Below are 14,771 nucleotides of genomic sequence, written 5' to 3'. Positions count from 1 at the left end.
GAAAATAACCATCAAATTCGTATTTACCCAGATCTCTTCCAGGTTAACTATCCAAACCCCTAAATTACGATACTCCTCGCTAGGCCTTCCTTAAGCAATCTTGAAAGACAATTGGATGTTCGCGCTATGTCTGTAAGATGTAATGTGGATGAAACTATTTGGGTGATGTGGCCACTTCTGTTTGTGGTACATAATATTTATAACGTCATTATTGAAGCTAATATAGCCATTGGTAGCTATCGGTATATAAAGATATATCGACATGATATATTTTTGAAATAGGAGACCGACCTGGGTAATGCAGACAACTGTTGATCACACAACAGCGACATACTTCTTCATTGGCAATATGGAGCTTATATCCAAGTGGTTTAAGCGTTCGCTCGTCACCCTGGCGGTTCGTGTTCGATTCCCAACATGGGTACAATGTGTGAAACCCATTTCTGGTTCCCATGCTCATTTTTAAACCTTGCTTGACCGAAACGTCGCCTTTACAGTTAAAATGGAAGTTATATTATCCACAAATTCTCTCTACTTTGTAATCCGTCAACTTTAAGTAATGCCTATCAAACAATTCAAATCAAAGAACCCAAAACATATAACTGTCATTTTCAATTTATACATTGTAGAATTCCTATACAATCGTGTTTGGGAGGGTGACCAATGTGGGATTATTTGTATTAAGTTCCAAAAATGTGTATCACAGGGGCTCAGGTTGTACCGTTTTCCGTACAATGAGCCGACTGCTGTTCATGGGAATACGAAAAAACGGCAAAAGACTCACACAGGAAAAGTGTATGGTTGAACATGGCAGTGAAAGCATCACAATGTAAATATGTGCTGATGTAGACAGCTCGTTCCCGCATGCATGTAACAAGGAAGACATTATACATATGTGTGTTTGTGTCTACCTGCCTGTGTTTGTCTATGTCTATGTCCCGAATGTCTGTGTCTCTGTCTGTGCCTGAGTGGCTGTGTCTGTGCCTGAGTGACCGTGTCTATGTCTGAGTGGCTTTGTCTATGTCTGAGTGGCTGTGTTTATGTCTGTCTGTGCTTAATTGGCTGTGTCTGTGCCTGTGCCTGAGTGTCTGTGCCTGTGTCTGTGCCTGAGTAGCTGTGTCTGTGCCTGAATGACAGTGTCTGTCTGTGCCTGAATGGGTGTGTCGGTGTCTGTACCTGAGTGGCTGTGGCTGTGTCTGTGGTTGTGCCTGAGTGGTTTAGTTTCTGTCTCTGTCTGTGCCTGAGTGACTGTGTCTGTGGTTGTGTCTGTGCCTTTGTCTGTGCCTTTGCCTGAGTGGTTGTGACTGTGTCCATGTCTGTGCCATGGCTGTGTCTGTACTTCAGAATGTAGTCGTTCAGTCGGGTGATGATATTCATGTAGGGCTCGGTGTAAAATTCAGCAAAGTTGTTTTGTCCACATGTGACTCAACCAGGAACAGATATGAGAATAGTTGAAAACAAGAAGCACAGTAAATACAACTCTATATGGGAAACTTATCTCTTCAATGACGCACATGACCCTTTGTTAATCATACATAAATGTTCTGTTACGCCACAGTCAGCGATAACCTCGCTATATCACAGCTACCTGTAAATAATTGAGTCTGGATCAGACAAACCGGTTGTAAATATTATGAGCAACGTTAAACGCCGTCCAGTACGATGACACACAATCTCCCAGGCGACCAAATCTAACTAACCAATCATTTGAGCCGCCTCTTACAGCAAACATAACTACCATGGGCCAGTTGCACCCCGGATGTCACACGGGTTATGTTTAATCACGATCAGTGTTATCTGAATGCCTTGTATCAGTATAAAGAGAAAGCATTGTTTGTTTAGTGGACCGACTGCAATATGGCAAAATGTATCTGAGGGTGGTTAAGACGTCGCAATAGCTTTACAGAGTTGCATCCTTTTACCGTGCCAGGATCCGCTGGTCGGTGATGAGATTCGCTCAAATTATGACCCATGTACTGCATCACTATGGGTTGGGGCACGGTTAGCCCAACGTCTAAGGTGTTTTGGTGTGGATAAGTGTTTCTAAAAGTAGTTAGTTGTGTTTTGGTATGGATACGAGTTTCTCCGAGTCGTTGGAATCTGTCTTCTCTGGATCAAATCCCAGATACGCATCGATTGTGTTCCGTGGTTTTCAGCACCTGGGTTTCACTGGAGTGGTAATCGTCTACGATCTGCATCACAGCCATGTCGTCATATAACTGAAACACTGTTCAAAGCGGCGTCAAATAAAGATCACTGAGTATTGTTCATGCCAAGTCTCGTCATAGTCACACACTTCTCTGTACGATCACAGAATTCAACTGTAGTTAAGAATTCGAAAATGTTATTTGTGTGGCAAATCGTCTTGATATTGTTTAGTAATTTGCGAATATCTTTGAATCAGTTACAGGTTCCTTTAATTCAACTATTCAGCTTGTCAAACGCAGCAGAAGTATATTTGTAGCGTGCGTGATGTCTCAACGGCAAGTGAAGGTAATGCAAGATTGTAGTGCGCTTCCATCACCATCTTCGTGGTCTGTCTTCGTAGAACCAGAGACTATATAATAGACAGCCGTCATATTTTCATTTCCTATCTTTTTCTTTGAGTGAAACTTTTGGGGAGATATTACCGACGGCTTGGTAGCGGTAACATCACTGTCATTCTATTCAGACCAAGAGTTATCCGAAACCAACCCCTGGTCGTTGAGTGGGAATTCTTCAAGTGGTATATCTTGGTCCAAGACGAAATCGTCCCAGTGAATGAAGTCGTCCATGGCTGTGGCGAATGTAAATTGAAATAAATGTCGCGGAAGACACACATGTTCAGCGATTAACTTGCAGGCAAATGACATGTGCTAATGAGAGATATTATAAAACAATCTTTGTGATCCGCTAAGAGATGTCCTTTTATTGGACCGTCGCTGGTCGTTATCTAAGGGCTAAGGGAATTAACTCTAGCCCCGGATATTATGTAATATTGTTTACGTGGTTACCAGACTGGTCAGTTGTGAATCTGACCATCTACTGCGCATCTACTGCGCATCTGCAGCGGTACAGGGAGGCTAACAGCAGGGTGTCGGGGTGTATCAGTTACATGCCAGACCGTAGCGCTGATGGTTAGTGATAAACTGTTGGTGATGGCCGTCCCTCTAGTATATGGTCTCTGGTAGAGCGAATCTTCTTTATACGAAGCAGTTTCATCAAAATTGCAATATTCACTCACTCATTCATTCATTCATTACTTCTTAAGATGTTCGGTTAACTTTTTTGCCACAATCCTAAACGCTGATACGCTCCTGTTTACAACTGGTGACTACTATACAAGTCTACATTATATCCTGTTCAAGGGTGTATCTTGTGTATATGAAAAAGATGGGTCGATACCGGATTAAAGGCAACTGTTTCCAGACATGTTGGTTTCAGTTCATTCCTGAGTTCGATGCTGAATTATTGTTCCCAGCTTGTCATGATGACAGTACTGCTGCAAGCGCCGCAAACTAAAACTCACTCACTCACTCCACGATAAACGTTAGGCAGCAGATGAAGGGCATTCGACGTCCGTGTGGGGATCTAATCCTTGCCATATTTTTGTGATGGGAGAACGTACTAACCATTGTGCTATCACATGTGAGTAGAGGTCTTTGAACAATTAAGTCTAGTGTCATTGTTCTTAAAAACATCAATAACAATTTCGCAATATTGACTATTTATTGAATATCAAGGTATGTACAAACGTTAGGAAGGAGATAAAGGACACCTAACGTCCGTGTAGGGAATCGAATCCTCGCCGAATTCGTGAAGGGAGAATGTTCTAACCATTGTCCTATCAATTGTGAGAAGTGGTCTTTAAAACATTAGGTCTGGTGTCATTGTACAGAAAAACAACATCAATAACAATTCCGCAATTAATGTCAAGGAACACCAACAATGCCACGACAACAATGACGCCGATGGAGCTATGCGAGAATGATTATTCTTTTAAACTTCAGTATATATGAAACATGTCATGGTTTACCAATTACGCTGATCGATGCTCATAATGTCAGTCACTGGATTGTCTGGTCCAGACTTAAAACAAACTACGGTTATTACGAACTAAAATTTAAGTTCGTTATAGCCGTAGTTTACTGTATATTGAATAAAATGAAATTTAAAAAAAGCTATTCCTGCAAGGAGGAAAATCATATAACACTTATCGATGTCCAATGATATTACAAATCATGCATTATTCTCAGTTATCAAGACATAAGCTGCCATCAAATATCATAACACACCAGGAACAAATAAATCTTAAAGAATCAGATTCATATGTGCACATAATAGATTGTCCATTAGATTACACCAATCAATAAGAGCTAACTGGTGTTTTGTAAAGCGTATAAATTGTGTACAAGTGCTATAAAATAACATGAAAACTTTATTTTGTCAATACTTAGGCATCAGAAATGCCCTTGGCAAGACTGTAAACGTTTTCTTGATCATTTTCATCAGACCGATCATCACCTCCGGGATGGCCATCAAGATTCCCATCGTCTCGAAGAAGACGCTTTGTGTTGTGGTAGTCGGCCGTGTCTCTGTCTTCCTCATCGATCTTAGTGGCGTGGTCGTAGGTGTCATCAGAACATCCTTCCGGTTGCCGTTTACTTGCAACATCATAAGCATCCTCTTCACATTCTGTGTTTGTCCTCTGAATGTGACTGTTAGTATCATCCACTTTGCTGGGATTCTTACCCTGCTGTGCAGTGTCACAACCCCCCTCGTCCGCTGCCACGTGGTCGTACACCCCCGCGTCGGCATCAGCTGTTCTGGGAGAGTCGTGCTGACCGAGCACATTGTACTGACCCTCTTCTAAGTTCTGACCACTCGCTACATCAGAGAGTCGTGTATCTGCGGCCATGTGTTTCAGCCCAGTGGTCTCTTCTCCTGCCTGTGGAACACAGTTTGCAGTGTCGTAGTCTCCTGTGGACTTGTTACCTCTGTCAGGCCCTGAGAGGTGATTGTAGGGATTCCCGTGTGGCATAACCTTCTTGGAGTTGTCGGATTCTGACAACACATTGTACTCATCCTCATCATTAATCTGAGAGGTGTTGATGTAGATGTTGTCATTGTGAGCATTGGGTCGGACTATCGCCGTTCGAACCGTGGGTGACGTGGATGTTCTATCTATGTCAGGAGGTGTTATGACTGAATATGCTCCATTTGCTGTTTGTGCCTGAACGGCTAATCCATAGGTGGTGTTTTCTGCGCCAGAAGTGAAGTGTATTGGTTGATTCCCATCTCTTCTCTCAAAACAGAGCTTCTCTTGCCTGAAACACCGAATTCCAAACCTTTAATTTAGCTACGAAATAACACCTGAGCTTTCACTGTGTCTCTGATCGATTTACATTTATTGAAAGCACACCGAATGGGAGAAAGGAGTAAATAAAGTGTGTGTGCTATATTACCGTCTAACACTTGCTACACATACCAAACAGATTCACAGTTTCAGCCACAATTTCAAATGTAAATGTGTGTGCTGACATGAACAAAATATATATTATTCTCATATTTATCATACAGCAACAAGTGTCCATTTCAAACCATAGTGATATTGAATTTAGTTTGTATCCTGTCACAAAATTGTCATTCTAACCAAAACATATCTGACCCCTAATATGATTCTACACAAAGAACGTGTTATGGGAAGCAGGCGTAATTATTTTTCCTATAGGGATATTTCGATGGGAAGTTTACTCAGTTTTACAGTTTATATCAAGTGAGTATCTTCTCACCTTCTCAGCAGGAAGACGACAATAAGGACTGCCAGAACAACAAGGACCACGCTCCCAACACCAAGTCCTATGTAACCACCTGCATCTGAATAGAAAATAAATGAATGAGCAGGATATTATTTCCAATCAATTTATGTATTTCCTTCTTTTGCGAGTATGTTTGCTTCTATGATAGATACATCGTTAACAGTCAAAGATAAATAGTCTTTTGGTTCTATTTTTTTGGTGAATGTACATGTATGTATACTCAAAGAAAACAAAGACATTGGGTTTTTTCCTTAATGTAGGTCCATTTCGTAATTATGAGAAATGGTACTTTAAAGGATAAAAGATTGAGGTGGTACCATCCTACAGATATTTTGCGTTTGTTTTATCGCCAAAATTTGTTTGTTGCAAAGGACATCTATCTCTTGTCTCACAGGCAAATAGAGTATTAATGTCCATTTTCAACTACTCCTAGCGATTTCGAGGCATTCCGTCTAACACATTGTTCAGAATGTTTTGCCCCCTGGTCGTACCTATAGGGTGTTTATGGGTCGAAAAAATGTGGAGTTAATCAATGTAAGTGTACAAGTGTAATTATGTAAGTGGATTCTTAGCGTTGGCAGAAGTACAATAAATAATATGTTTCTGGATTCTGAAAGGATTCCACTCTTGCATGACCAGGGCAGTAAAGTTACTAACTTCAGTCGCTGGAAAAAGAGGAAACTTCAAGAAACTATTGAAATCCAAAGAAAGAAGCCAGCCTTTAACAGAGACCAAGGCATCTACCTACCCAGTGTAATGACATAAGCCAGCTAAGTACAGACGAGGAAGATATCAGTAACATTCAACAGTACACACCAGTCTGAGGATTGTATGGAGTTTTCTTTGCATCAGAAGTACCTGCTGGCGATGACCTGTTGCTAGAGTGGCTTCCCGGCACAGTTGAAACATCTTCGGACACAGTGGATGCTGATGATGGATGACTTGATAATGACGTTGGCGTAATTTTTGTTGAAGTTATACTTTCTTTAACTGAAAATAGTAATTAACACATAACAGAAACAAACATTCCTTTCAAAATGAAATTTTCATCATAATTTTTCAATGCAATGGTTGGTAGTACCATGGGTATTACCTTCATGATGACGTTTATTGTGAGTGTATGACACGATTACCTCAAACAAGTGATTTTTATTGTAGATTTAAACGATTTTGTCATTACATTTACAAAGCTATATATTTACAATGTAGACACACGGTGTTAGCAAAATATTGTTTCAGTAGTAGCTCTCAATTCGTTTGTGTGTTTTTGGCGGGTGCGCCGGTGGGCTGGGATTGGCACACCTTTCCGCGAACGCCAGGTGTCATTGCTGTATGATTGTGCTTTACGAGATAAACCTACTGTGTTTTAAAACTTGATGTAGTTCCACTGTAGAGTGGATATCGCTTTATTTTAATTTGGAACCTCGGGACTACATAAAATTTCAAAACACATTAGGTTTATCTCCATTCTACCATGACGGCAACAACGCTTTGAAAACCGTGCTCTCTTGTAACGCAACAACACAGGGTACAAAGGGCTGCAGTCTTAGAACATTCTGAACAGTAGTCACAGGTAGTCATATACATAACAAATATTACTAAAGTTCAAGATTAAAAACACCACAGTCTTGATTACTTCAAAATAAGTGTTCAAAACGAACAAACCATTATCATTGTAGGGGTGACAGGTTGTAAAAAATGCTCAAAGAATATATTTCTACAACAAACTTTATGGATTAACATTCTACAATGTATTTAACATGTGTATGTTTGTTTGTTAGCAATTAGCCCAGTAGATAATTGAAAAAATCAAAATAAATGCCTCTCCACCCTGAACTTGGATGTGGCAAAACTTGACCTACATCACGGTTACTCACACCTCACAACTGTCAATGGCTGACAGTGTTGTGTTTACATTTTGTGCCTCAGACAAGTTACACAAGCAACATGACAACCCTGATCTATGATATGGTTCAACATTAACCTGTAGATTTACTGGAATCAGCCTGCTGGTACAGTGCATATTCCCGAGGCAAGGCAGTTAACTATAAAAATCCAGTTTCCACCCTTGCCGAAGGAGGCTGGAATTCCTTGCCTCGATTGTAGCGCCATCAGTGGCTATTACAAGTTATGTCCCTTCTAAGCCTCTGCTATGGACCAATCAGATTCCACCTTTCTTACCACTTGCATTTGCTTCAAACAAAATGGCGTCGCCTAGTCATGTCGATCTGATCAATAATCTTAGATCTATATTGTAATATAATGGGTCTTACATCACACAGTGTATCAAATCCCGTGAGCACGTTGATAAAAAACATAAAGAAATTTGGAAAATATCTGTTAACAACGACTTGGCGGTGCAAATGCTTTGCAAATCCTACGATCGACCGAAATCTGCACGACAATTTAAGAACTGGATTTCGATTTCGTTCGCATGATTTTGCCAAAATGTAACTCCATATTAACAGTCTAGTTTGGCAAGGGTGGAAACTGGACTTTTACAGTCAGTTAACTCACTTGCCTCGGATTTCGATTTCGTTGCGTGATTTTGCCAAAATGTAACTCCATATTAACAGTCTAGTTTGGCAAGGGTGGAAACTGGACTTTTACAGTCAGTTAACTCACTTGCCTCCGGGTGATAGTAAATGCGATTGCCAAAAACTGACTTGTCCCCAAAAACATCCGATATGAAACTACCGTATTTGCTCTATTAGACGCTATGCCGTCCATCAGTTTCGCGAGAGACCTGGCCTGCATTAGAGACCCAGCGTGTAATAGAGACAATACATATACGTTTTACAGTTCATATGGGGGTGATCGAAAGGCAGCAATTTTTTTTATGAATCGATATATAGGCTATCGATGTATTCATGCACACTTTTGTTTTGGTAAAAAGGCTGAATATATTTGAAAGGGGTTTCCGTAGCTGAAAGAAAACCTCTTTTTAACCAATCAGAATCAAGCACTCATCAATGTCATGGCAGAATAATTGACATTGACAATACATGCTTATTGCATGGTCGGAGTAGAGCAGTGGACTCTTTTGGAAGGGGTTTATCGCTTACATTACCATTTCACCTGATATGATCACATGTTTATAAATGTAAAGTAATATACAGGCCAATTGTGACCCATTGTTATTTGTGAAACGGGAACGTTTATCGTGGTATTGGATAAATAATCATACCGTTTTCGCATATCCATCTTTGGCCTAAGCCACATGCTATCCAGTATAAGCGTGTGCTTCCGTCCCTCAGTTTGTATACAGTAAGACACAGAGTATCTGGATCTGTACCAGAAAATTTCTTGTATCCATTGAATTTCGGAGCCCTTTGTCCTGGAAACAAGAAAAAGGTTATACGCATAATTGAACTGTGGGCTTCTGAGTGACGAATCAATGCTGTCACTACTGGGCCTCCCCTACATCCCCTGATTACTGAGGGAGGATTGGTGGCCAGTGATAACAATTGTGTGTAGTAACAAAAATTAACCCACTCGACGCACGGAAAAATGGATTATGATACTCTTGAAATTAACAATTGAATGTAATTGTAACGTAGCTCGTTCCTTATTCTCTAATTACTAGCGGTCTTAATTTAATTTAATGTGTAAAGATATAGATTGGAAACTCTTCCCTTATTCTTACCGTTGATCCATTTCCTGTGTACAGGTTTATACAAACCGATCCAGTATCCATAGTTATTCTGCATCTTCTGAAGATTATTCTGAACAGGAGTTGTAAGTTTTACCAAGTTGAATTTTTTGTCGGCGCCCGTCCATGTATACGTGTCATAGCTCAGTAAAACGCAACCAGAGCCACCACAGTCATCAGAATTCATGTCTGAAACAAGAGCAATAATTAAAGCGCATTGTGAGAAATGTTGGTCCTAGTTTCATTGCAAACATATGTTCTACAAACATGTACTCGAGTGTTCATGTCAAAAACATCTTGGCTGCACTGCAATAGTCTTTACGAAAATACAACTGGTGTAAGCAACCCCTAGACGAATCCATTTGTGCACAGAGACAATATGGCCTTGATTGATTTCGGTGTTGTTTCCCATGGTCACTTTATTTCAATATGAGCTTTTGTGGATACCTTACACGCGGGTCTACTGTTGATTTTGTACAAATACTACATAAGAGAAGTTAAAGAACACCCTATTTTTATATGACTTCTTTTGAGTTGTACATATATTTGTAGATATACATACTCATCAACTTTATATTTTGCTCAGGGGCATCCTAACTGGGTCAGTGTGTTCAGAAATGTGTTACGCGTCGGATGTAGCCATCAATTAGTGATAATTAGTTTGTAATTTTAGAAGTTTCAAACGTCTATTCGATACTTAAAAAAATAACACGTCAATAAAAGAAGCAACGCAATTATCTTTGGCATATGTCAACGTTATTTACAGGGATCCAACGTAACGAATATGACGAGAACCTTGCAATGTTGTGTACGCATCATATTTGTGACGTCATAACCTTAGACACACGGGAGGTTTTTGACGAGGGAAACATTACATCACCAAACATCATCTGTGTATTACTCTGGTTTTACTAGATGATTTACAGTTCACTCTTTGCAGTCGATGTCTGTTGGGTTTCTCGTCATATATATAAAATTAATACATCAACATTATAATGATACGAACCACAACGGTATATCAAAATGTGTGTAGCGTTGATATAGTGTTATCTTCTTACCACTGAGTATAGAGGAAGAAGTGCTCTCAAATAACAACAAAAATATTGTGGTAATGATGTTATCAACAAATAATAGCCCAACGTGAGTCGATACTGCTGGCGGGCGTTCAGAATGTACAATTCTAAAATGTCATTTTGGAAATCACGTTACTGTTCATAGACATAGCACCAAAGGTCGTTGTTGGATTATTTGAATGAGTGAGTATTACGCTTAACGGCAGTTCTATTCAGTATTATATGTTTTATATCAAGGCGCGACAGCTTAATGTTTTAGGAAAGCCTTATTCAACGCAGGTTCTAAATATTTACTACTTTGGTGAAACCCACGAACATGTAAACCAAAAGCCAGTCCTGCCTGTAGAGGGACACAAGTCTACACAGAGAGTTGCAGTGTTTCAATCCACTGGACCATCCGTGCCTCTAATATATATCAGGAGTTGACCAAAGTAATGTATTTCAAATTGGGCATGGCAATTCTGCCATTTCTATTTCCAACGTAGAACCCGAGGTAGATGTGTTCTTGGATAGTTGATTTATCAATGTAAAAAGGGTTTACCAAAGCAATTAAAGAAAGATCACGTTAGAGAACGACATTTCAACCGGAATGTGATGAGACTTATGAATGACACGAGAAACATACCATCAAAGTAGTAGGCATATCTTCTAAGTTGAATGCCGCAAGCTCTATAACTGCTGGTGTAGGTAGTGAGACGGGCATAAGTTCTCACTACATACGCACATCGACCACCTCGTTGTTGTGTAAATCTAATATTTTCTACAAAACAAAAATCTGAATGACAGAATATACATTTGAAAATATAAGGAGTCTTTAATAATCGAGCAAATTTCATCGCGAACGCTAAAATTTACCCTCGAACCGTAAATGTTGTGACAGTTATATTTTGCGTACATCTTTGTAAATGCCATTCTAGTCAGTTGGGAAAGGTTTACGACTAGCTTACTGTTTCTGATGAATTCACGTTTGTTTGATTACTCAGATTGGTTCGAGATTGCTAGATAAGGAACAACTCCCAACTTCTCCCTTACATTCTTACTACGCCATTTACATGATAGTTTTAATGAAATAGAAATTCAAATTGACAAAATATAATGTAGAGAAAAAATCAGCTGGAAGATTATTTGGCTTTACGACAGTCATCGCTTTTTTGTTAGTCAACAAAATGGTCAATTGGTTGCGGGTTCAACTCCATGCATGGTGGTGGCCGCCGAGCACATTTGGGAGCTAGGACTGGTGGCAGAGATAGCATACAGAGGAGCTCCGAGAACGGGCTTTCGATGTAAGGATCGTGACATCAGGGAATAAAATATATAAACAACTCCACATACTCATGTGTTATGTCCAAAAACAGAAGATTAATATTATGACAAAAAGCATGTACATATTACAGAAAACAGCTATACAATGGCAGCCAACGTATACTACTCAAAAGAAGTCAAAGAACATCCGATTCCTTCATATTACTGGTAATATTAGAGAATCAGGTGTTCTTTGATATGGATGATTCTTCCAGTTACTCGTAATATTGGAGAATCAGGTGCTCTTTAACCCTTTTTGAGTAGTGTATTATCGAGTCCAGACAGGTTGATAATATTGACACTATCCACGCCATCCGGTTGGATACAAAAATGTACAATCGAATCCGCTCGCTCCCATAGCCCCTTTCCAAACTGTCTTAACATTACACATTAATCATTCCCTGGTTCTGTGCTGGATTATGATTCAACAATAAATAGAGACGTTGGCATAGTAGGTACCTAGTTTATAGACGGATATTCCATCGACGTTGCCACACAGTTCGTCAAAGTTTCCTGGACACCTGTTCTCAGTTGTGCTTGAACTTCCAGTTCCATACCCTTCATGTAGACAGTAACACGTGTTTCCCTGTACAAATCAGAAATTATATGTCATTATACATACCAGTCATGTCTTATTTATGTACAAAGAGTACATGCATATGAGAAAGCCTGCTCAAATTCGTTAATTCGATACATTTATATTTGAAAGAAATGTACAGAATATGGCATAAAACGTCAATCCTAATGGAACTGACGTCGTGTTTACGTACATTCATGTCTGTCCAGTTGGTGCGTTAGAACCAAAGACGTAATACAAGCTCACATGACCACAAAAAAGTATCTACAGACTGTACAGTCTTCTACAGACCAGTTTTGCTCTGGAAATGATCACGTCGTTTACATATAGAAACAATTCCGAGAAATAGAAGTTTATTTCGGTCGTTTCAAAGTAGATTGATGACATGTTCAGTCAACGGGGTAAAGCGGGTATAGCTGTTTCTTCAGATTGTTTGATATGTCACAGCCAATGGCGCGGTATATATAAGTATCATTTACAGATCTGACATTTAAAAAGATACATGTACGAAGCGTTATGCACGAACAACTTACCTGCATGCCCATTGAAGAGTATGAGCTGCAGTAAAGATGGCATTTCCATACCGAGTTATCAAGATAGTCCACTGCCCATGTATATGTCACATCTGCAGTGGAAGGAAGCCAGCATACTTGTACAGTGGACTGCCGTCTTCTGTTTGTGCACAATAAAAACAGGCTTGTTCATTCTGATTGGTTTCAAAGTATTGGATGGCAACTTGGTACTTGATAATGACATATAATGTTAAAGATTTCTTAATGGAAAGTTTACCTCAAATATATTAAGTGTATTGGCGCAGTATGTTAATGTTATAAACGGAAATGAAAAAGAATATCTCAGATCAATCAAACTCAAGACCTTACTTTATTACTTAGTATAAAGTATAACCAGTAGACAATGGTACGGTGGTTTGTTTCCCTTCTAGTACTAGTACCTGTCCATCTCCAGGCCATGTAGGCCATGGCGCCTATCCAGTAATATGTGTCAGGCTGTAGACGCCCCAGAATGTCTGGTGGAATGTCATCTGACCCAGGCGTGTACATGTTGCCTTCTTCGAGACTGCAACGGCTGTGAGCGTCCCACCAGTTGCTTGTTGCATCGCCGACACTTATCTGATCCGTTTCTACAAAAATGAATTTTCAGATATTGAATATTAAGTATACCAATATATAGATATCGTTTATTTGTCTGATACAAGGCATTCCGCAGATTTCTTACACTAGCCAAGGATGTAGGACATAATTTCAATGTCAGTGTTGATTTTGTTGATGGTTCTGTACTTCTGTACAGAAATGAGTGCCAACCATGCGAAGTGCTGTATCAAATTGGCTCTCTGAGCGACTACTTCATTTATATGCAGTGTGTTGTGCGTGTGCAGAAGAACAGCACCCTGCAGTGTTCTTCCCTAGGGTGAAGGCGGCTGACCTGAAAAGTGAGCTGCTCGGGACCAGTGTCTTCCCACTAGAAACCGTCAATGTATGGTTTTACATCAAAATGTAGATATGAAATGTAGATTAAGCAATGAATTTAATGAGTATGCACAACACATTGTCAGTGGATGCCCAGCCTTGGCCATGCTTGTGTTTTTGACACAGAGGTCCATCCATGGTACGACCAGGAATATGTAGAGGGCGTCATTGAAAATGACAAATACAAAATTCTTTGGGACAGGCCCGTTTACAGCCTCAGGCGTATCGAGGCCAACAAACCTGATCTTGTCCTTTTTGATGAATCCAAGAAAATCGTTTATATCATTGAACGTTCTCTCCCTTTTGACACTAATGTGATTTATAAGATTCAGGATAAACATGGCAAATATGCGGACCTGTCTTTCGAAATGTCACGCTTGCATCACACATACCAAGTTGTCCGACTCCCCATTGTTCTCGCTGCCTTAGGTTTGGTACCTCCCAATCTGTTGACTGACATTGGGAGAGTACCCGGGTTTGCTACCATGAACTCAGCCCTTCTGACAATCTGGGTAATGCAGGAGGCTGCAGTGTTGGGGAGTCTTCACATTCTCCAAAAAGTTCTGGGTGGATTCGACGAGGCAGATTATCCTGGGAGAAATCCCATTCGCTGTCTGTGCTGCATGTAGAGGGCCTTGAGCTGATGGTGAGCCTAACCAGCCTGACTGTGCCAGGATCACCCAACCCCTCTTGTCTGCCTTTATATATTTTAATCTGTAAATAATACAGGCGCTTTGCTTTAGTTCCCCGGTCAATGGATCAGTGTACACTCGATTTGTTTTCTCAGTTCCCTGGGGAGTATACAACCCAATCTTCCAGTGAGGCGCTAGGAGGATAACAGGCACAGCATCATCTCATCCTAACGGGTACCCATACACTGCG

The 14,771-nt window shown here is 40.2% G+C and overlaps 1 protein-coding gene across 3 annotated transcripts in view; it reads right to left on the bottom strand.

The window, feature by feature from the left end:
- Positions 1–3,694: 3,694 nt before the first annotated feature.
- The window catches only part of LOC125384463, a 29,836-nt gene continuing 18,759 nt past the window's right edge, over positions 3,695–14,771 (bottom strand). For 2 of the 3 annotated variants that reach the window (XM_048403815.1, XM_048403816.1), the window contains exons 2-10: positions 13,355–13,543; positions 12,936–13,074; positions 12,285–12,411; positions 11,149–11,283; positions 9,445–9,639; positions 8,986–9,135; positions 6,615–6,788; positions 5,772–5,856; positions 3,695–5,306 (exon numbers count right to left, since the gene is read on the bottom strand). In XM_048403815.1, coding sequence (XP_048259772.1) covers positions 4,433–5,306; positions 5,772–5,856; positions 6,615–6,788; positions 8,986–9,135; positions 9,445–9,639; positions 11,149–11,283; positions 12,285–12,411; positions 12,936–13,074; positions 13,355–13,362 — 1,887 coding nt within the window. In that variant the 5' untranslated portion in view covers positions 13,363–13,543 and the 3' untranslated portion in view covers positions 3,695–4,432. The remainder of the gene's footprint in view (positions 5,307–5,771; positions 5,857–6,614; positions 6,789–8,985; positions 9,136–9,444; positions 9,640–11,148; positions 11,284–12,284; positions 12,412–12,935; positions 13,075–13,354; positions 13,544–14,771) is intronic. The other variant, XM_048403817.1, reaches the window with a different exon arrangement.

The sequence above is a fragment of the Haliotis rufescens genome, unplaced genomic scaffold (genome assembly GCF_023055435.1).
Source record: "Haliotis rufescens isolate VD_foot unplaced genomic scaffold, xgHalRufe1.0.p SCAF_3, whole genome shotgun sequence".
In the NCBI taxonomy this organism is placed as follows: Eukaryota; Metazoa; Mollusca; class Gastropoda; order Lepetellida; family Haliotidae; genus Haliotis; species Haliotis rufescens.
Note: the sequence above shows the minus strand (reverse complement) of the source record. Positions and strands in the feature narration are given on the sequence as shown.